At 37.9% G+C, this 21003-nt stretch overlaps 2 protein-coding genes across 9 annotated transcripts in view; one reads left to right on the top strand and one right to left on the bottom strand.

The window, feature by feature from the left end:
• The window catches only part of CCDC90B (coiled-coil domain containing 90B), a 71415-nt gene that overhangs the window by 22086 nt on the left and 28326 nt on the right, over positions 1–21003 (bottom strand). For 4 of the 5 annotated variants that reach the window (XM_082410271.1, XM_082410270.1, XM_082410269.1 and 1 more), the window contains exons 2-4: positions 7345–7464; positions 4771–4874; positions 497–598 (exon numbers count right to left, since the gene is read on the bottom strand). In XM_082410271.1, coding sequence (XP_082266397.1) covers positions 497–598; positions 4771–4874; positions 7345–7464 — 326 coding nt within the window. The remainder of the gene's footprint in view (positions 1–496; positions 599–4770; positions 4875–7344; positions 7465–21003) is intronic. The other variant, XM_082410273.1, reaches the window with a different exon arrangement.
• The window catches only part of ANKRD42 (ankyrin repeat domain 42), a 119331-nt gene that overhangs the window by 76111 nt on the left and 22217 nt on the right, over positions 1–21003 (top strand). The window contains exon 13 of one of the 4 annotated variants that reach the window (XM_082410145.1): positions 13365–20552. The exons of 1 other annotated variant lie outside the window; for it this stretch is intronic. In XM_082410145.1, the coding sequence (XP_082266271.1) occupies positions 13365–13416 (52 nt within the window). In that variant the 3' untranslated portion in view covers positions 13417–20552. 2 more of the 4 variants (XM_082410146.1, XM_082410148.1) reach the window with 2 other exon arrangements.

The raw sequence follows: 21003 nt of genomic DNA, 5'->3' as shown, positions 1-21003 counted from the left end.
CTAAAACTGTGGAAAGCAAATATGCAGATAAGGGGGGACCTACTGTATTCTATTAAAAAAAAAAAAAGATTGATATTCTAAATTTTAAAATATTTTAAGCTAGTGGGTAACAACAAAGTTCTGACTGAATTACAGAAACATTTTTCTCTTAAGTGACAAAATAATTATTACAGAACCAAAAAAATGGAAAATGCCACATTACTATCAGTTCTGAGAACATTATTCTGAACTACACTAGAAATTTAATAAAATATATGTAGCTCAAAGATTTCCTCTTTTATGTGACCTGTATAAGATACAAGTGTTATTCTTCAGTATGCAAGAAACTATGATGTATACATAGATTAGGTATGGTTAAACATGTATACTTTTATCTAAAAACTTGCTAATAATTATTTAATAACCATATGAAATTGTTTTGGGGTCCTATTCTTCACCAAGTAGGATACTTATGAAATCAGTTATTTTAATAGTAATAAATTGAGACGTGTATCACCTGGTTCTCTGCTCGCAGATTTGCAAATTCACTTTTCTCTAGGATGACCATGTCTTTCCTGATGGAGTCCAAATGAGCCATTAACTGTTGTACTGTTATTTCCTAAAATGCAAAATTAAAATAACCTAGTGATGCCATCCCCTTGCATGGAATTGTTCATGAAACTTTAAAAAAATTATTGTCTTGCTACAAGGTATAATGTTGCTTGGCTAAGTAAAAAACAAAACAAAACATGTGAAACCTATGTATCTGAAATATCAAAATGAAAACAAGTAGGAGATTCAAGGAAGAAAAAGTATTTCCCCGTGAAGAGAAACAAATGTCTAGGTCTTTTCAATGAAAGAATCCCAATTAAATGCTTACTTAACCTCCAAGAGTTCCTCAGCAAATACTCTTTTTTTGTTTATTTATTTTTAAAATACCTCATGGGAAAGTTTTTATCTTTCATTGCTTTGCTTTTTTTTTTTTTTTTATTTTTATTTTTTGGCTGCATGGCATGCGGGATCTTGGCTCCCGATCAGGGATCGAACCTGCACCCCAGGCAGTGGAAGCACAGAGTCTTAACCACTGGACCGCCAGGGAAGTTGATTTTGAAGGATCTTCTGCCATCAGAAATTTCTAGGATACTGAATAAGACTTAGAAGTCAGGTAATAAAATAGAAGTATGGTTTAAATAATTGTCTGTATAACATAGTTTGGTTTAAATTCCTGAGTATCTTTCCTATATTTGGCACTACAAAGAATTTGTGAAAGAAAAGGTGGTCCCTGATAGATTCTTTTTTTTTAAGTTTTTAGTTAACACCTCTGTCACCACACAAGTTCTTTCTTTTTTTAAAATTTATTTTATTTATTTTTGGCTGTGTTGGGTCTTCATTGCTGCGTGTGGGCTTTCTCTAGTTGCAGCGAGCGGGGGCTACCCTTTGTTGTGGTGCATGGGCTTCTCATTGCAGTGGCTTCTCTTGTTGTGGAGCACGGGCTCTAGGTGAGCAGGCTTCAGGAGTTGTGGTGCACGGGCTTCAGGAGTTAGCGGGCTCTAGAGTGCAGGCTCAGTAGTTGTGGTGCATGGGCTTAGTTGCTCCGTGGCATGTGGGATCTTCCCAGACCAGGGATCGAACCTGGGTCCCCTGCATTGGCAGGCGGATTCTTAACCACTGCACCACCAGGGAAGCCCTATCTGATAGACTTATAAACTTTTACTTTGCTAGGGAGGGACATTTTTGTAGAAATGATTTAAAGCAGTCTTACAAGGAAAATATAACTTTCACCACTAAACTTCTCAAAATCGTGTAGCTTGCTGACTCATCTTTTTTTTTAATCCCTTTTTAATCAAAAGAAAAAGTAGATGAAGGTGTAACCTTGAAAAAGACCGTCTATAACAGGGTCTATAAACAAAACAGAAAACCCCAAACAAGAACAGAATGCCTAGTGGAACCCCCATTTTGTCATAGTTTGTGGCTAGGAGTACACTGTTGGGGTTACAGTGCTCCACTGACCACAGTATGGCTGAGAAAGGCTATTTCAAAACTGCCTTGATGTTTAGAAAACAGAGGCTACAATAGTTCCAGATGCATGGCTACGGAATGACTCAGTCCTCAAAGGGTCTGGAATGCACACATCTTCTCCAAAAACAGCTCTCAGATGGCAAAGCCACATAGACTGGAGGTTAAAAATGTGAGTTCTGGAGTCAGGCTGCCTGGGTTTGAATCCAAACGCTGCCATTTACTATGAGCCTCTGGGCATGTTATTTAGCTTCCCTCCTCTTTGCTGAAATGGGAATAATAACTACCTATACCTTATAGAGTTGCTTTGAGGATTAAATGATATAATGCATGTAAAATGCTTACAGTAATACTTGGTGCACAGTTAGCATTCGATGAATGTGATGAGACAGGTGTCTAATGGCTGAAGCAGGACAGTGTGACTCCAATGTTTTGATGTGGAGGGAGTTTTGCTTTAAATATTATTCCTATCATAAAATTAAAAAGTATTTTTTACTGTGTACAATAGACATCCCTGACTCCAATGCCTTCCCTAACCCTCATCTATATTACTGGGGAGGAGGTTCATTTTCTTTTATGCAGTTCTGCTTGAAATATTCATGAGAATTACCTCAGAAGTCATACAGAAGTGGCCTCTAGGGGTTGTTGGTCTTGTTCCCCCAAAATAACATTATGAAGGAGTAACATTATGAAGGAGTTCTAAGATATTAACTATAATATTATTTTTGTTTGTCTTTAATAAAATGTTATTTTATTACCAGAACTACATAGAGAAGAGTAGAAAATGCAACTACATACTTCTTACAGACTCTGAACTTGAGAATAAGGAATTACTGTACTGTGACTCTAAACTCTTTCTATCTCCCTTTCCGCCTTTAAATAGTTTGGGACTCAAAAAGCCTATAAGATAGCACGTATGTCCATCTTCAAAAACTTTAAGTGGAAAACTATAATCCAGTCAAATCTATTAAAAGTGTGATCATTGTAACTATTGTGGAGCCACCAGAGAATATGAATGTTCTTCAGACTATAAGCAAATTCAGAATATAACCGAATTCTCAGACTGAGCACACTTGACTTAGCATGGCTCTTTCTGAAGTGATCAAGCATGAAGCTTGTTTGCCTCATAGCCTATGGCTCAAGGATGGAATGGGATTTTGATTTCATACACCAGTAATAAAAAACCCAAAAGTTCAGTAGTAGTGTTCCTACATCCAATCCTACATTTTAAATGTAAGATTAAATGGCCCTGGCAGCATAAAAATTCCTCAAACAACAGTTTTAATTCACTGCTTATATTACAGAGAAACTTAAAAATCTGATTTAAGAGTACCATTAGCTCTTTCAGGATAGCTCAAAGGTTTGGGGGGATTAAATGAGTGGCTTTTTCTTTGGTGGATTTAATAGTCTGTTATGATCCTGAATAAATTTAGCTAAAATAATACACATACAAATTTAAAGTTAAGTTAAATCTAGGGGCTGAATGCTTTTAATTCTAAATATATAATTAATTGGATATTACAGTAAAAATCTTTTAAAAATTTCACTCTTTCATGACCTTTAAAGTAATGACATTTTATGCAAGAGCTCCTAATTTTATGTAAGAAAGAAATCCTAATATTTCTCTGCTGTGAAATATTTATCTGAAGAAGAAAGCCTAAATTTAAAAAATTAAAATTAAAAAAATATAACCAGAGAAAGAAAACAGATTCTTAAACACAGTAATTAATTCATGATTGACAGATTATGAATTATTATTCTACAGTTAAGTTCATTTAGCTTATTCTATCCTTCATATAAAATTATTGCTTTTTGGGGCTTCCCTGGTGGCGCAGTGGTTGAGAATCTGCCTGCCAATGCAGGGGACACGGGTTCGAGCCCTGATCCGGGAAGATCCCACATGCCGCGGAGCAACTAGGCCCGTGAGCCACAACTACTGAGCCTGTGCGTCTGGAGGCTGTGCTCCCAAAAAGAGAGGCCGCGATAGTGGGAGGCCCGTGCACCATGATGAAGAGTGCCCCCCGCTTGCCGCAACTAGAGAAAGCCTTTGCACAGAAACGAAGACCCAACATAGCCAAAAATAAATAAATAAATAAATTTAAAAAAAAATTACTGCTTTTTGTCCATAGCACCACAGTGACAACTCTTGCAAATTACTGAACCTCTCTGATCCTTTCTTCAGTGGTAAAATAGAATAATTCTACCTACTTTTCAAGGTTGTTAGAGAGATTAAATAAGATCATATATGAGCAGTCCCCAGCACTGCCTCTCACTTCTTAAGTTCTTAGTAAATGGTATTACTTGGCGTTTAAGGATTCAGGTATCTGGTCAGATTAAAGCATCTTAGCCAGGTGATTTATGAACTCCTTCCCAGCCACGTAAGTCCCTTCCAGCTTTCCAACTTTGTAGAATATACACATGACTGCAGTAAAGTGGTCAGCTCTTCTACTGTGGTGGGCTTTCTATGTGGAAAAAGTTGTTTCACTAACAACCTACCTACCACCATCCCATAACTCAAATAATATAATTATCTTACACAATGAAAGATCTGAAAAAATTTTACTCTTTGTGTTACCATAATTTTGTGATGACTATTATAACTCCTCAGTCTCCCTGGATACTGACTTTACTACACGTTTTTTGTTTTTGGTTCCTTTAGAGAGAATAATAAGGAAGATGCAGGTGTGTTTAGAAGGTGAGTGGGTAAACAGAGATGCAGTTATGAAAAAGATTGCCTAATGAAACTGTCAGAAGTGATAAAAATGAAAAGATTACCTGTTGAGCTTGAGTGACCATCTCCTTATAGATAGTATCGAGGCTGACATTTGATAAAATGGTTAATGCTGATACAATTGTTTCTGCTTGTGCTTTGTCAAATCCTACAAGCAGCAAATAGGTATTTATATTTTTTAAAAAGTGCACATCCTTCTCAAAATAGACAGCTAGAATAACTTCTATCATTTAAATTTTCATGCAGTTGACTCTTGAACACAAGGATTTGAACTGAGTGGGTCCACTTAGATGCAGATTTTTCTCAATAGTAAATACTACCATACCACACAATCTGTGGTTGGTTGAAGCTGTGGATGTGGAATTGCGGATACAGAGGGCCACTATAAAGTTACATGCAGATTTTTGACTATACAGGTGGTAGGTGCCCCAACCCCTGTGTTGTTCAAGGGTCAACTGCAGTCTTTTAAAAAAATGGTTATAATTAAAAATCGACAGATTATGCTAAATTACTCTCTAAAAAGCACTCTCCAATTTTAATTCCACTGATCCATTTCCCCACATTTACATCAACATGGGTATTACTAGTCTTTTTTGAGTATGTAATTGGCATTAAAATGGTATTACATTATTTTAATTTATACTTAAAATTTGCATTTCCTTGATTAAGCATCTTTACATATATTTATTGGTAATTTATTTTTCTGTGAGCTGTTTATGGCCTTTGTCCATTTTTCTATAAAACTGCTTAACTTTTCTTATTGATTCATATGAATTCTTTGTATATTAAAGCAATAGGCTCATTGTCATATGTGTTGCTAACATTTTTAACCTTACGGATCATATCCTTTGATACACAGATTTAAATAAATATTTCTGTAGTCACATCTGTCAGTCTTTACTTTTACTTTCATTGCTTTTGAGTTTTATGTCTTGCTTCCTTACTCTTAAAAGTCAAAAAATATTTCTATATTATAATATTTTTTGTAGTCTTTCTTTATTTTACATTTAGCTTTTAATCAATCTGGAATTTATTTTTCAGTAAGGGAATCTAATCTATTTTTTTCCAATGGCTAGTCATTTATCATAGCTCATTTATTAAACAGTCCTTCCTTTCCCTAATTTGTAATGCCTTCTTTATTGCTTTCTAAGACACACACACGTTTCTGAATGCCATTCTATTCCATTAAATCAACTCTTCTATTCCTATAGTTTCATATACTTTATTTTTTTAATTTTTATTTTTTCATATACTTTAAATAACTGTTTTGACATCTGGTAATTTTTTGTGACTGTTCTTTGATTTTCTTTTTTTTCTATTCTTAAACATTGTGCTTGTACTTCCACATAAACTTTAGTATCAGCCTTGAAACTACAGTTGTTTTTTTACATAATTGGAATCACTCTGCACATGTATCTTGAGCATTTCTCACATCAGTAAATATTCTTCAAGCTATACCATTTTCATGACTAAAATATTCTATTTTATGGATGGCTCATATTTAAATAGTGACTTTTTTTTAAACATCTTTATCGGAGTATAATTGCTTTACAATGGTGTGTTAGTTTCTACTTTATAACAAAGTGAATCAGTTATACATATACATATATCCCCATATCTCTTCCCTCTTGCATCTCCCTCCCTCCCACCCTCCCTATCCCACCCCTCTAGGTGGTCACAAAGCACGGAGCTGATCTCCCTGTGCTATGCAGCTGCTTCCCACTAGCTATCGGTTTTACATTTGGTAGTGTATATATGTCCATGCCACTCTCTCACTTCGTCCCAGCTTACCCTTCCCCCTCCCCGTGTCCTCAAGTCCATTCTCTAGTAGGTCTGCGTCTTTATTCCCGTCTTGCCCCTAGGTTCTTCATGACCATTTTTTTTTTTAGATTCCATATATATGTGTTAGCATATGGTATTTACTTTTCTCTTTCTGACTTACTTCACTCTGTATGACAGACTCTAGGTCCATCCACCTCACTACAAATAACTCAGTTTCGTGTCTTTTTATGGCTGAGTAATATTCCATTGTATATATGTGCCACATCTTTATCCATTCATGCAGCTCAATATCAAAAAAACAAACAACCCAATCCAAAAATGGGCAGAAGACCTAAATAGACATTTCTCCAAAGAAGATATAGATTGCCAACAAACACATGAAAGAATGCTCAACATCATTAATCATTAGAGAAATGCAAATCAAAACTACAATGAGATATCATCTCACACCGGTCAGAATGGCCATCATCAAAAAATCTACAAATAATAAATGCTGGAGAGGGTGTGGAGAAAAGGGAACCCTCTTGCACTGTTGGTGGGAATGTAAATTGATACAGCCACTATGGAGAACAGTGTGGAGGTTCCTTAAAAAACTAAAAATAGAACTACCATATGACCCAGTAATCCCACTACTGGGCATATACCCTGAGAAAACCATAATTCAAAAAGAGTCATGTACCACAATGTTCATTGCAGCTCTATTTACAATAGCCAGGACATGGAAGCAACCTAAACAGTGACTCTTAATTGTTCATAATGGTGATGTTGTCTTGACTAGGTAATTTGTTATGAGTGCTGTTGATATTCTCCTTTCAAAAGGGATCCATGTTTCTCACCATGAGTTTCCAGGTCCTGAACCAATGCATGGGTATCAAACGTTAATTTCCTTTGTTCTAAAGGAGTTATGTCCACTCGCCTCATATCATATCCTTCCTTGGTTGTGGTGGTGAAGAAATCTGAAAAGAGAAGGCAGTTTCTTTTGTAGTAACTAATAGAAGCATCACATTTTAGCTTCTAAAGCATTTCCCCCCATCTATTTATAATACAGTTCCAGCTCTTCTACTTGGGAATTCTGTAATTTCAAGCAAGATAAAGGACTTATCTGAGCCCGATTCTTTTTTTTTTTTTTTGGCCACGCCATGCAGCATGAAGGATCTTAATTCCCCGACCAGGGATCGAACCCATACCCGCTGCATTAGGAGCACAGTCTTAACCACTGGACTGCCAGGGAAGTCCCTGAGCCCCTGATTCTTTCTTTTTTTTTTTTTTAATATTTATTTATTTATTTATTTTTGGCTGTGTTGGGTCTTCGTTGCTGCGTGCGGACTTTCTCTAGTTGCAGCAAGCGGGGGCTGCTCTTCGTTGCGGTGTGCGGGCTTCTGATTGCGGTGGCTTCTCTTGTTGCAGAGCACGGGCTCTAGGCGCGTGGGCTTCAGTAGTTGTGGCACGTGGGCTCAGTAGTTGTGGCTTACGGGCTCTAGAGCGCAGGCTCAGTAGTTATGGCGCACGGGCTTAGTTGCTCCGCGGCATGTGGGATCTTCCTGGACCAGGGATTGAACCTGTATCCCCTGCATTGGCAGGCAGATTCTTATCCACTGCACCACCAGGGAAGCCCTTCCCCTAATTCTTTTATTTGAGAAGTCTCTAACATTATTCTGTACATAGTAAACATTCAGTAAATGTTTGCTGTCTTTTAGTATTCCAAAATTTTAAGAGTCAGTCTAACATCATAACATAATATACATCAAAGCTTTGGGTATTGCTGGCACACCTCTGATTACTGGAGAGCAGAAACTGTCCAGCAACTCTCCTCCTTGCTCAGAAGTCTCTCATAGAGCTGTGATAATTTTTATACATATACCCCCATCTAAAGTAGCTTTCTGTCCTCCCACTCTTATATATCCACAGTTTATTTCCTACACAGTTCTCAGTTCTAATCCGAAATTATCTTGTTTACTGCTTGTCTCTCTGAACCAGAATGTAAGTTCCATGAGGCCTGGACTGTGTTTTTCATCTGTATCTTTAGTACCTAAAACAGTGCTTGGCAAATAGTTGGCTCACAATATTTTATTGTTGCATCAATCAGTGAATCGAATTTTAAATCCTGGAGTATTTAGTGGTATCGACACAAAAGACCTAGGACGTTGTTCTCATTTTTGAAATAAATGGCCTATTTCAATAAATTCCCAATTTTTAACCTAGACACAGAATGGTTCTTTTCCATCTACTGCTGATGAATTTATTAAAAAGTATTTTCTTTGGGGGAGAACTCTGTCTATATACAACTTTATTGCCATTACTATGTATTAAGTAAAATAACTGCTAATTAGTATAAACTACTAATCAAACACAAGGTACTATACTAGATACTTTATATACTACCAAGTCCTCGTGGTATTATTCACCTTTTTAGATAAGAAAATCAAGCCTAGGAAAGGTAAATAAAGCCTAAGGTTTTGCCTAAGGTCTTGCCTAAGGTCATAGAGTCTCTGGCAGAATCAGGATTCAGATCCAGGTCTTCTGACTCCAAATCTCATGCTCTCTTACCCCATGCTGTCTTTTTTATCCTAAGCCACTTAAGACATCTAGGTACTTAAAAGACAAAGCTGCAACCTTAGGTATTACTTTTCTGCTAGTATAGTGTAAGGCAAATGTGATTCCTTCCTATATAACTTTCTAGTCAAGAAACATCTGAGTGTCAGGCACTGTGTTAGGCACAGGGGATGATAAGCAAAACCAGACCTAACAGATGTCTTCACTGACTCTATAGACTAATAAACAGGAAACAGATGTTTTTTTAAAAAAATCTAAACATAAACTCTAAATTCAAATAATGAAAGAGTAATGTCCAGTCCTTTAGATGAATTCATTCAAGTACTCAGATGAATTCTGGTTAACCAGAAATAAAAGGAAGCAGATGTAAAAGTGGATCAATTCTGAACACACACACACTCATTAGCACAGAGGTCAGCAATCTTTTTGGCTTTGAGTGGCATCTAGAAGAGTTAAGCACTGTGCCTGTGGGTCAATATTAAACCTAAGGAGGGAGAGAAAAAGAAAATTAGAGGAAAAAGAGGGGCAGGTTTCTATAACAACTGCATTAGGAACAATGATTGGTACCCTTAGTTACCTATCCTTGATTAGAAGTTGATTCAGTTGATTAGAAGTTCAGTCTTTTATTTGGGGTTTAGGGGAAAAAATCAGTAATAATATTTATACAACATGTTACTATTTTCACACCTATTACTTTATCCTTAAAATTCTCATGTTGTGGATGAGGAAAACTGAGGCTCAGAGGAGCTAAGTAATTTGTCTGAGATCTTATGGTCTCAGAGCAAGGCATATTAGTACACAGTTCTCTGACTTCAGTCAACAAACTTTGAATACCTTCCACAAAGAGAAGCTTCCTGGGGCTCCCCTGGTGGAGCAGTGGTTGAGAATCTGCCTGCTAATGCAGGGGACGTGGGTTCGAGCCCTGGTCTGGGAAGATCCCACATGCCGTGGAGCAACTAGGCCCGTGAGCCACAACTACTGAGCCCATGTGCCACAACTACTGAAGCCCGTGTGCCTAGAGCCCTGCTCCACAGCAAGAGAAGCCACTGCAATGAGAAGCCCGCACACCACAACGAAGAGTAGCCCCCACTTGCTCAACTAGAGAAGCCTGCGCACAGCAATGAAGACCCAACGCAGCCAAAAAAAAAAAAAAAAAAAAAAAAGATGTTAGCGGAACTATTTAAAAAAAAAACAAGAATTTCATATTTGGGAAGTTTGTCAAAAACATCAAAAAGGTTCCAAAACACTTGGTCAAATAGGATCATAGGTCATTGTGAAACAATACTTCAAAAAACAAATACAGATCACTTAAAGGCAAAGAAACTCACACAATCTGTTACCAATAGCAATACTCCAAGAAAACTTTTTTCTCTTAACAAAGAGAGGAACCAAATCCAGTCTTGCACCAGCCTACTTTTAATAAAAAAAAAAATCCATTTATTTTAATAAAATAAAAATCCATTTACCTAATTAAATTTAATCTAATCCCAGCCTGTACAAAACTGTACAAAATTCCTATGTACAAAACTCCTTTTTCAGGGCTCCCTTTCTACATACCTTCTAAGACTTTTTGTATACGTATTAGTTTGTCCTATATTTTTCCATCCAAAAATAAGCAGTTTTAGGACAATCATTTTTTCCCCTTAACAAAATGTATTTCATTCCTCACACCTTCTTTTGCTGAAAACACCCATCCTACTTTCCTTGCATATTGAAATGTTTCCCTTATTATTTTTAGTAACTTTAATTACATATTACACCTTTAATCCTTAAAAACCTTACTCTCTACCAAAAATCGACAATCAGCAAGTAACTGTAAACTGTCATACCAGCATTTCCTTATTGGAATATCCTATAACCTCTAGAAACATATAACATAATTTCTTTCCTCAATGTGGTATAAGATATGGGTCTAATAAACCCAAACATCTTTAGTGTCTCTCTCGTAAGGAGACAAAAGTAGGTAAATTTAGATCTGTTTAGCAATTACTGTTCCAGTATTTTATTTTATTTGAAATGACCTGGATATTCAGTGAACTGCCATCATTTAATTTAACTTAGCAAAACTCAACTTACCAAAAATCTGGAGAAACTATTTTAAATAGACATACCCCAAACATAATTATTCCTAAAGAGTTCACCTAAAAACTCTCATCCCATTCCCCTTTATTTTATAACTTATGAAAATACTACCATACCAAGTGAACACATTTTTTTTTTTTTTTGCTGACAAACTCTGTAACAGAAATAACATGAACATGTTGACCTTCGGTAAACTTACTTTTATTATAAAAGTAAGATATGTCTACATTGATTAAACCAGCAAACTTAAGCTAGCTTTAATACCAGACGTTAGTTTAATATTGAATACTTCCTAGATCATGTGACCCTGAAATTCCTTCCGGCCAGTTTCTTTCATATTTAGAAATATTTAATTTGTAAGTACTTACTTTTAAGTCAATTAAATAGAGCTCTTTATAAATTTAATTTTGATAATATTTCCCAGAGCTAGAGATATTTCATACGTATAATGTCTACACAGACACATAAACAGACAAATTTAGAGATCTCATAGCTTCACTTTAAAAACTTAATTATGATTCATGTATTACAATGTAAATAAATTTACTAGTTATTTATAACAGTTGAGGTAAGTTAAATTTCTTTGCTCAGATGACAAAGGCTTTACTATTTGTGGAAAAGACTTTTAATATTTGTATTTGTCCTTGATAAACCCTTAAGGAGGCTATGAATTAGATTCTGGCTGAGGGAGCCTTTCCAGTGGTTTGAGTTTAAAAAGGCCACTTTTTTCCTTTTTCCCCCGTTGGTTTCAGGTTCTGAAACCTGACTGAGCTAATTAGGTTCAGTCTCAGATCATTGTGAGCTGTATTTACATTTCTGGTTTATAGAGATTTGCAAGACAAAGATGTTGCTTTTATTTCCACAAAGAACGGGTCTGTCACCTAAATGATATTAAAAGATTAATTTGCCCAACTATGTTTTCTTTAATTTCCTTTTTTATATCAGTGAGAAGATTTCCAACTAAACTGCAGTTCAGGAGTTCTATGTTCTAGGATTTCAGGGCTTAATTTATCATGCCTTCAAAAGCTTGCATAAGGCATTCAACAAAGGCCCTCTTTCTCAGTTTTACTTTATACTGTATGGGCTCAGGTAATGCTGGTAATGCTACTGGTTTCCTTTAGCATGTTTAATTAATATTTCCTGAGGGGCAAATTCATATGCCCTGCCTTACAATACCAAGCAGGGGAAGCATTCGCCAGTGAAACATGTCTATTCCATGATATAATTAAGCAAAAGAGATGTAACCATCTTATATAAAGCCCACTTAAAACGGGTACATTTTTATAAATTTTCATCTCAATTCTATCAACTTTTGTTCTTTTAACTTTAGTTTCCATTAGGACCCAATCAACAAGTGTAGGTCTTACGAGGAGTCCTAGAAGCCTTTCTTTTTATCCTGACCATTATATCTATTTTTGTATAAAAGGCTCTGGGATCCCCAGTGGGCGGGCTGAGCCAAGGGTTTCAAGCCCTTTTCTCAATCTTTTAACTTTACAGGCCTGTTGCCCCAAGTAACTACTGGTCAGGTATCTGAGTGTAATTTTCTTCCAGCCTTTTAAATATATAAATACATAAATATAAACAAACAAATAAATAAAACACTGAGGTAAACAGAGTGGACTTGTCCGAGGCCCTGTAATGTTGGCGACAGCAAGGGAATCCCTTTGGCCCATCCAACCTCAGGTAGTGCTGTATCAAACCTCTGATTTAATCCCATTAATTTCTGTTTTATTTACTCCATTTAAAAATAACCATCTAAAGAGTTTATTAATTTGGGACACGTCCCTTTAAAATTTCCACCTGGTTGGGAAAAAGTCTCTAGAATTTCCCTTCAGTTTTTTTTTCCCCTGTTAATCAACCTAGTTAACATGAATTATTCTAATGTTTTTAGTAGCATCTGTAAGACCCACTGAGGGGAAGTGGAGACCACAAACAAGGCTTCCCAAACCATTTGTATTTTGGGTTTGTTTTAAACTAAGGGAGTTTTTAGGTTAACCACTGCCAACTAAAAACTGGCATTTGCCATCTGCCTCTCTAAGGATTAAGTCACTAGCCACTGCAGTCACTGACCTTCAACACACCCTGAAAGGAGTTCAGGGCAGAGATCAGGAATGAGGCACTCTGTGCTTTGGGAAAAATTGGCAGAACAGGCCTTCAAATAGTTAGATATTTTCAGGAGAAGATTTTATGAGCCCAAATTATGGTATCTTTTCATGTTTAGAAAAGCACTAAAATCATTAAGGGAGACATCTGCTTCTCATGACCAGCAGTAACCTGCAAAAATGTGTGCCTGACTGCACATATCCCCCTTCACTAAAAACATATATATACTGACCTTTCCCTCTACCTCTTTGGAGCAGTTCCTCAGAGCTGCTGAGAGGCTGTCTCCTGGGCTATAGTCCTCATTATGCCCCAAATAAAACTTAATTCACAACTCTCATGTTGTGCATGTTTTTTTCAGTCAACACCATTTATATGTATTTCCCACCTTTTAATTTGTTTTCCCCCCCATTGGTACCAATAAAACAGCTGTTTATAATGAGTTCTCTAAAAATTTACCAATTTAGAAACTTCTCAAATTTGAAGGATCCATCATCTAGCCATTAATGAGATATATCTTAATAGTGACTCAAACCAGTAAGATGCAAGAGGCTTCCTTGCAAGAGAGTGCAAAAGATGGCACCTAAACAAGATCCAGAAAGTTTACTCCCCAAAACAGTTAAGAAAGTAAAAGACTTCATTGTACAGGCTGACTGAACAAAGGTTAAGATGGCAAAAAGCCATCACACAAAAGACTGCTCAGAAACCCAGTCTGTTCAATAGGTTGCCAAATGTATACCATATGTGCACCTTTTGGATGGCAGAGACCAAGTTCTCAAAACACACACACACACAGATGAAGATCAGGTAGTACATGTAAATGTACATTATGTACATTTACATGTAAATTACATACATTTACATGTACATTACATGCACATGGACATGTACATTTCAAAGACACAGGAAGAGAAATGCAAGCTCCCCCTAGAAGGGCTTTTGTTTAAGGTCAGAATTCTGAAAAGACGTTTTTATCAGGCTGGCTTTTTCTAACTTAACTGTGTACACAAAAAAAGAGCTCCATCTTGGGAGAGAGCGGCCAAGATGGTGGAGTAGAAAGACCCTGAGCTCATCTCTTCTCACGAGCATAGCAAAATCACAACTATCTGCAGAGCGACCATTGATGAAAAAGACTGGAACCTACCAGAAAAGATCTTCTACAACTAAAGTCATAAAGAAGGAACCACAACAAGATGGAGAGAAGGGGTGAACACATGATATAATCAAATCCCATCTCCACAAACTGGAGAATAATTGTATTGCAGAGGTAATCTCGCAGGAGTGAGATTTCTGAGCCCCACGTCAGGCTCTCCAGCCCAGGGGTCTGACACCTGTAAGATGAGCCCCCAGAGCGTTTGACTTTGAAGGCTAATGGGGCTTAACTGCAGGAGCCCCACAGGACTTGGGGGAATAAGAGACTTCACTCTTAAAGGCCCACACAAAAATCTCATGCACACCAGGACCCAGGGCAAAGCAGTCACTTGACAGGTGCATGGGCCAGACCTACCTGCTGGTCTTGGAGAGTCTACTGGAGAGGCAGTGAGGGGAGTGGCTGCGGCTCACCCTGGGGACATAGACACAGGTGGCAGAAATTGGGGAACGTTCAGCTGTGTGAGCACTGCTGCTGCTGGCAGCTGCTATCTTGGCTCATTAGCCAAGACCTAGTACCACCCAACAGCCTGCAGGCACCAGTGCTGGGAAGCCTCAGAACAAACAACTAACTGGGCAGGGACACGGCTCCACCCATAAGCACTGAAGCTGCCTAAAGACTAAAAAGCCCACAGCCACCTCTGGACACACCCCTAGACAAAGCCCAGCCAACAGGAGGGCTAACTCCCAGCTCCAACCACCAGTGGGCAGGCACCGGTCCCTCCTGCCAAGAAGCCTGCACAAGCCCTTAGACCAGACTCACACACCAGGAGGCAGACACTAGAAGCAACAAACCTACAATCCTGCAGTGGAGGCCAGACCCTATCCTGGGGCCAGCTGGGTCCTGGCCCTACCCACTAGCAGGCCAATGCAAACTTTGGAACACCCTGGACCCCAGATCCAACAGTGTCAGGAACTGGCCCCACACCAACAATCTGAAATGAACTCTGGGATCCCTGGGCCCTGCAGCCGGACTCCAGAACCAGCTCTGCCTGACAGTAGCCTGGCACGAACACCAGGATCTGGCTTCATTTGCCAGTGGGTGGGCAACAGCTCAGGAGACTTTGGGACCCTGACTCCACCTACCAGTGAGTGAGCACTAGCCTTGGGACCCCTTAGGATTCTGCGACCATCCACGTTGTGACCAGGCCCCACTAAATAGCAGCTAGCAGCATCCACACAAGGCAGGCTGTGGCAACCAACTACATTAGGGGCCAACCAAACCTACCAGACTGCCCACATAGCCCTCTTAGGAGGACCCCTAGAGCATATAGCTTGGGTGACAAGAGAGGAGTGCACTGCTGGGATGCACAGGACACCACCGACAGAGGGCCATTTCTCCAAGGTAACTAACCTGCCACATACATAAAAATACAAATAGCAAGTCAGACAAAATGAGATAGCAGAGGAATACATGCCTGCTGAAGGAACAAGATAAAACCACAGAAGAAGTAACTGATGTGGAAATAGGCAATCTATGCAAGAAAGAGTTCAGGGTAATGATTGTAAAGATAATCAAAGAACTCGGGAGGACAATGGATAAACAGAGAAGTTAGAAGTTTTTTTTTTTTTTTAAGTTAGAAGTTTTTAATGAAGAGGTAGAAAATACAAAGGACAACCAATCAGAGATGAAGAATACAATAACTGAAATGAAAATTACACTAGAATGAATTAATAGTAGACTAAATGATTCAGAAGAACAGATCAGTGAGCTAGAAGACAGTGTAAATCACTATAGCTGAACAGAAAAAAGAATGAAAAGAAATGCGAACAGTTTAAGAGACCTCTGGGAAAACATCAGCACAATAATATTGCATTATAGGGGTCCCAGAAGGAGGAGACAGAGAGGGCCTGAGAAAATATTTGAAGAGACAGTAGCTGGAAACCTCCCTAACCTGGGAAAGGAAACAGTCATCCAAGTCCAGGAAGCGCAGAGATTCCCATAGAGGATTAACCCAAAGAGGAACACACCAAGACATATTGTAATCATAATGACAAAGTTAAAGATAAAAAGAGAATACTAAAAGCAGCAAGGGAAAATCAACAAAACACATACAAGGGAACTCCCATAAGGCTATCAGCTGATTTTTCAGCAGACCTCTGCAGGCCGGAAGGGAGTGGCATAATATATTTAAAGTGATGAAAGGGGAAAACTTACAACCAAGAATACTCTACCCAGCAAGGCTCTCATTCAGACTCGATGGAGAAATCAAAAGCTTTACAGACAAGCAAAAGCTAAAAGAATTGAGCACCACCAAACCAGCTTTACAACAAATGATAAAGGAACTTCTCTAGATGATAAAGAAAAGACCACCTAGAAACTAGAAACAAGAAAACAACTAGAAACAAGAAAATTACAAAATGTAAAAGCTCACCAGTAAAGGCAATCATACAGTAAAGGTAGGAAATCATCCACACACAAAGCCAGTAGGGAGTTCAAAAGACTAAAGTGGTAAAATCATGTGTATCCACAACAAGCAGTTAAGGGATACACAAAAAAATTAAATGTAAAATATGATATCAAAAGCAGTAATTGTGGGGACTTCCCTGGCAGTCTAGCGGTTAAGACTGCACTCCCAATGCAGGGGGCATGGGGTTGATCCCTGGTTAGGGAACTAAGATCCTGCATGCCGTGCAGTGCGGCCAAAAAAACCCAAAAGAAAACCCAAAAACAAACGAAAAAACTCCCAGTAATTGTGAGGGGAAGAGAATACAAATGAAGGGTATTTAAAATGCATTTGAAATTAAGAGAGCAGCAACTTAAAACAATCATCTGTATACATAGACTGCTACACAAAAACCTCATGGTAACCGCAAACCAAAAACTTATAATGGATCTACACACAAGAAAGAAAAAGGGGACTTCCCTAGTGGTGCAGTGGTTAAAAATCCGCCTGCCAATGTAGGGGACACAGGTTCCAGCCCTGGTCCGGGAAGATCCCACATGCTGTGAAGCAACTAAGCCCGTGCACCACAACTACTGAGCCTGCACTCTAGAGCCCACAAGCCACAACTACAAGCGCACAAGCCACAACTAGGCCCATGCGCCTAAAGCCTGTGCTCTGCAACAAGAGAAGCCAACGCAATGAGAAGCCCACACACCAAGATGAAGAGCAGCCCCCACTAGCCACAACTAGAGAAAGGCCGCACACAGCAATGAAGACCCAACTCAGACAAAAATAAATAAATAAATTTATTTTTTAAAAAAAGAAAAGAAAAAGGAATCCAAACACAACACTAAATATAGTCATCAAATCACAAGACAAGTGAACAAAAGAAGGGGGAAATAAAAGACTTACAAAAATCCAAATCAGTTAACAAAATGGCAATAAGAACATATATATAGTTAATTATCTTAAATGTAAATGGACTAAATGCTCCAACCAAAAGACACAGACTGGCTGAATGGATACAAAAACAAGACCCGCATGTATGTTAACTACAAGAGACTCACTTTAGATCTAGAGAAACATACAGACTGAAAGTGATGGAAAAGGTATTCCATGCAAATGGTAATCAAAAGAAAGCCGGAGTAGCAATACTTATATCAGACAAAATAGACTTTAAAATAATGACTGTCACAAGAGACAAAGAAAAACACTACAAAATGATCAAAGGATCAATCCAAGAGGAAGACATAACAACTGAAAATATATATACACGCAACATAGGAGCACCTCAAAATATAAGAAAAATATTAACAGACAAAGGAGAAATTGACAGTAACACAATAATAACAGGGGGACTTTAACTTACATGTTACATCAACGGACAGATCATACAGACAGAAAATCAATAAAGAAACACAGGCCTTAAATAACACATTGGATGAAATGGGCTTAATTGATATTTATTGAGCATTTCACCTGAAAGAAGCAGAATAAACATCCTTTTCTCATGCACATGGAATATTCTCCAGGAGAGATCACATGCTAGGCCACAAAACAAGCCTTGATAAATTTTAAAAATTGAAATCATATCAAGCATTTTTTTCTGACCACAAAAGTATGAGACTAGAAATCATCTACAAGAAAAAAACTGCAAAAAAACACAAATACGTCAAGGCTAAACAATACACTACTAAACAACCAATAAGTCACTAAAGAAATCAAAGAGGAAATAAAAAAATACCTGAAACAAAAGAAAACGACAACATGATGATCCAAAACCTATGGATGCAGCAAAAGCAATTCTAAGCGATAAAAGGTTACCTCAGGAAACAAGAAAAATCTCAAACAACCTTACGTCTAAAGCAACTAGAGAGAGAATAAACAAAACCCAAAGTTAGTAGGAGGAAAGAAATCATAAAGAACAGAGCAGAAAAAAATAAAATAGAGATGAAGTAAACAACAGAAAAGATCAATGAAACTAAAACGGTGTTCTTTGAAAAAATAAGCAAAATAGATAAACCTTTAGCCAGACTCATCAAGAAAAAAAGGGAGAGGGCCCAAACCAATAAAATCAGAAATGAATTAGAAGTTACAACCAACACCACAGAGATACAAAGGACCATAAGAGACTACTGCAGGGAACTATATACCAATAAAGTGGACAACCTGAAAGAAATGGACAAATTCTTAGAAAGGCACTCTCCCAAGACTAAACCAGGAAGAAATAGAAAATATGAACAGACGAATTACCAGTACTGAAAATAATTAATTAAAAAACTCCCAACAAACAAAAGTCCAGGACCAGATGGCTTTACACGTGAAATCTACCAAACATTTGGAGAAGAGTTAACACCTACCCTTCTGAAACTATTTCAAAAAATTGCAGGAACACTTCTGAACTCCTTCTATGAGGCCACCATCACCCTGATAGCAAAATCAGACAAAGCTATCACAAAGACAAAAACCACATTCACAGAAAAATAAACAAGATGAAAACGCAGAAGCCTATGTACTAGATGAAGGAACAAGATAAAACCCCAGAAAAACAACTAAATGAAGTGGAGATAGGCAACCTTCCAGAAAAAGAATTCAGAATAATGATAGTGAAGATGATCCAGGACCTCAGAAAAAGAATGGAGGCAAAGATCGAGAAGATGCAAGAAATGTTTAACAAAGACTTAGAAGAATTAAAGAACAAACAGAGATGAACAATACAATAACTGAAATGAAAACTACACTAGAAGGAATCAATAGCAGAATAACTGAGGCAGAAGAACAGATAAGTGACCTGGAAGACACAATGGTGGAATTCACTGCTGCAGAAGACAATAAAGAAAAGAGAATGCAAAGAAATGAAGACAGCCTAAGAGACCTCTGGGACATTAAACGCAACAACGTTTGCATTATAGGGGTCCCAGAAGGAGAAAAGAGAGAGAAAGGACCCGAGAAAATATTTGAAGATATTATAGTCGAAAACTTCCCTAACATGGGAAAGGAAATAGCCACCCAAGTCCAGGAAGCACAGAGAGTCCCAGGAAGGATAAACCCAAGGAGAAACACGCCAAAACAAATAGTAATCAAATTGGCAAAAATTAAAGGCAAGGAAAAATTATTGAAAGCAGCAAGGGAAAAATGACAAATAACATACAAGAGAACTCCCATAAGGTTAACAGCTGATTTCTCAGCAGAAACTCTACAAGCCAGAAGGGAGTGGCATGATATACTTAAAGTGATGAAAGGGAAGAACCTACAACCAAGATTACTCTACCCAGCAAGGATCTCATTCAGATTCAATGGAGAAATAAAAAGCTTTACAGACAAGCAAAAGCTAAGAGAATTCAGCACCACCAACCAGCTCTACAGCAAATGCTAAAGGAACTTCTCTAAGTGGGAAACACAAGAGAGAAAAGGACCTACAAAAACAAACCCAAAACGATTAAGAAAATGGTAATAGTTACATACATATCAATAATTACCTTAAATGTGAATGAATTAAATGCTCCAACCAAAAGACACAGGCTTGCTGAGTGGATACAAAAACAAGACCCATATATATACTGTCTACAAGAGACCCACTTCAGACCTAGGGACATATACAGACTGAAAGTGAGGGGATGGAAAAAGATATTCCATGCAAATGGAAGTCAAAAGAAAGCTGGAGTAGCAATACTCATATCAGATAAAATAGACTTTAAAATACAGAATGTTACAAGAGACAAGGAAGGACACTACATAATGATCAAGGGATCAATCCAAGAAGAAGATATAACAATCATGAGAGCCTCCCATCAAGCCTCTTAGATAGCCTCAACCACCAGAGGGCAGACAGCAGAAGCAAGAAAAACTACAATCCTGCAGCCTGTGGACCAAAAACCACAGTTACAGAAAGATAGACAAGATGAAAAGGCAGAGGGCTATGTACCAGATGAAGGAACAAGAAAAAACCCCAGAAAAACAACTAAATGAAGTGGAGATAGGCAACCCTCCAGAAAAAGAATTCAGAATAATGATAGTGAAGATGATCCAGGACCTCGGAATAAGAATGGAGGCAAAGATTGAGAGGATGCAAGAAATGATTAACAAAGACCTAGAAGAATTAAAGAACAAACAAACAGAGATGACCAATACAATAACTGAAATGAAAACTACACTAGAAGGAATCAATAGCAGAATAACTGAGGCAGAAGAACGGATAAGTGACCTGGAAGACAGAATGGTGGA

Source organism: Balaenoptera physalus (assembly GCF_965194825.1).
Source record: "Balaenoptera physalus genome assembly, chromosome: 10".
NCBI lineage: Eukaryota > Metazoa > Chordata > Mammalia > Artiodactyla > Balaenopteridae > Balaenoptera > Balaenoptera physalus.
Note: the sequence above shows the minus strand (reverse complement) of the source record. Positions and strands in the feature narration are given on the sequence as shown.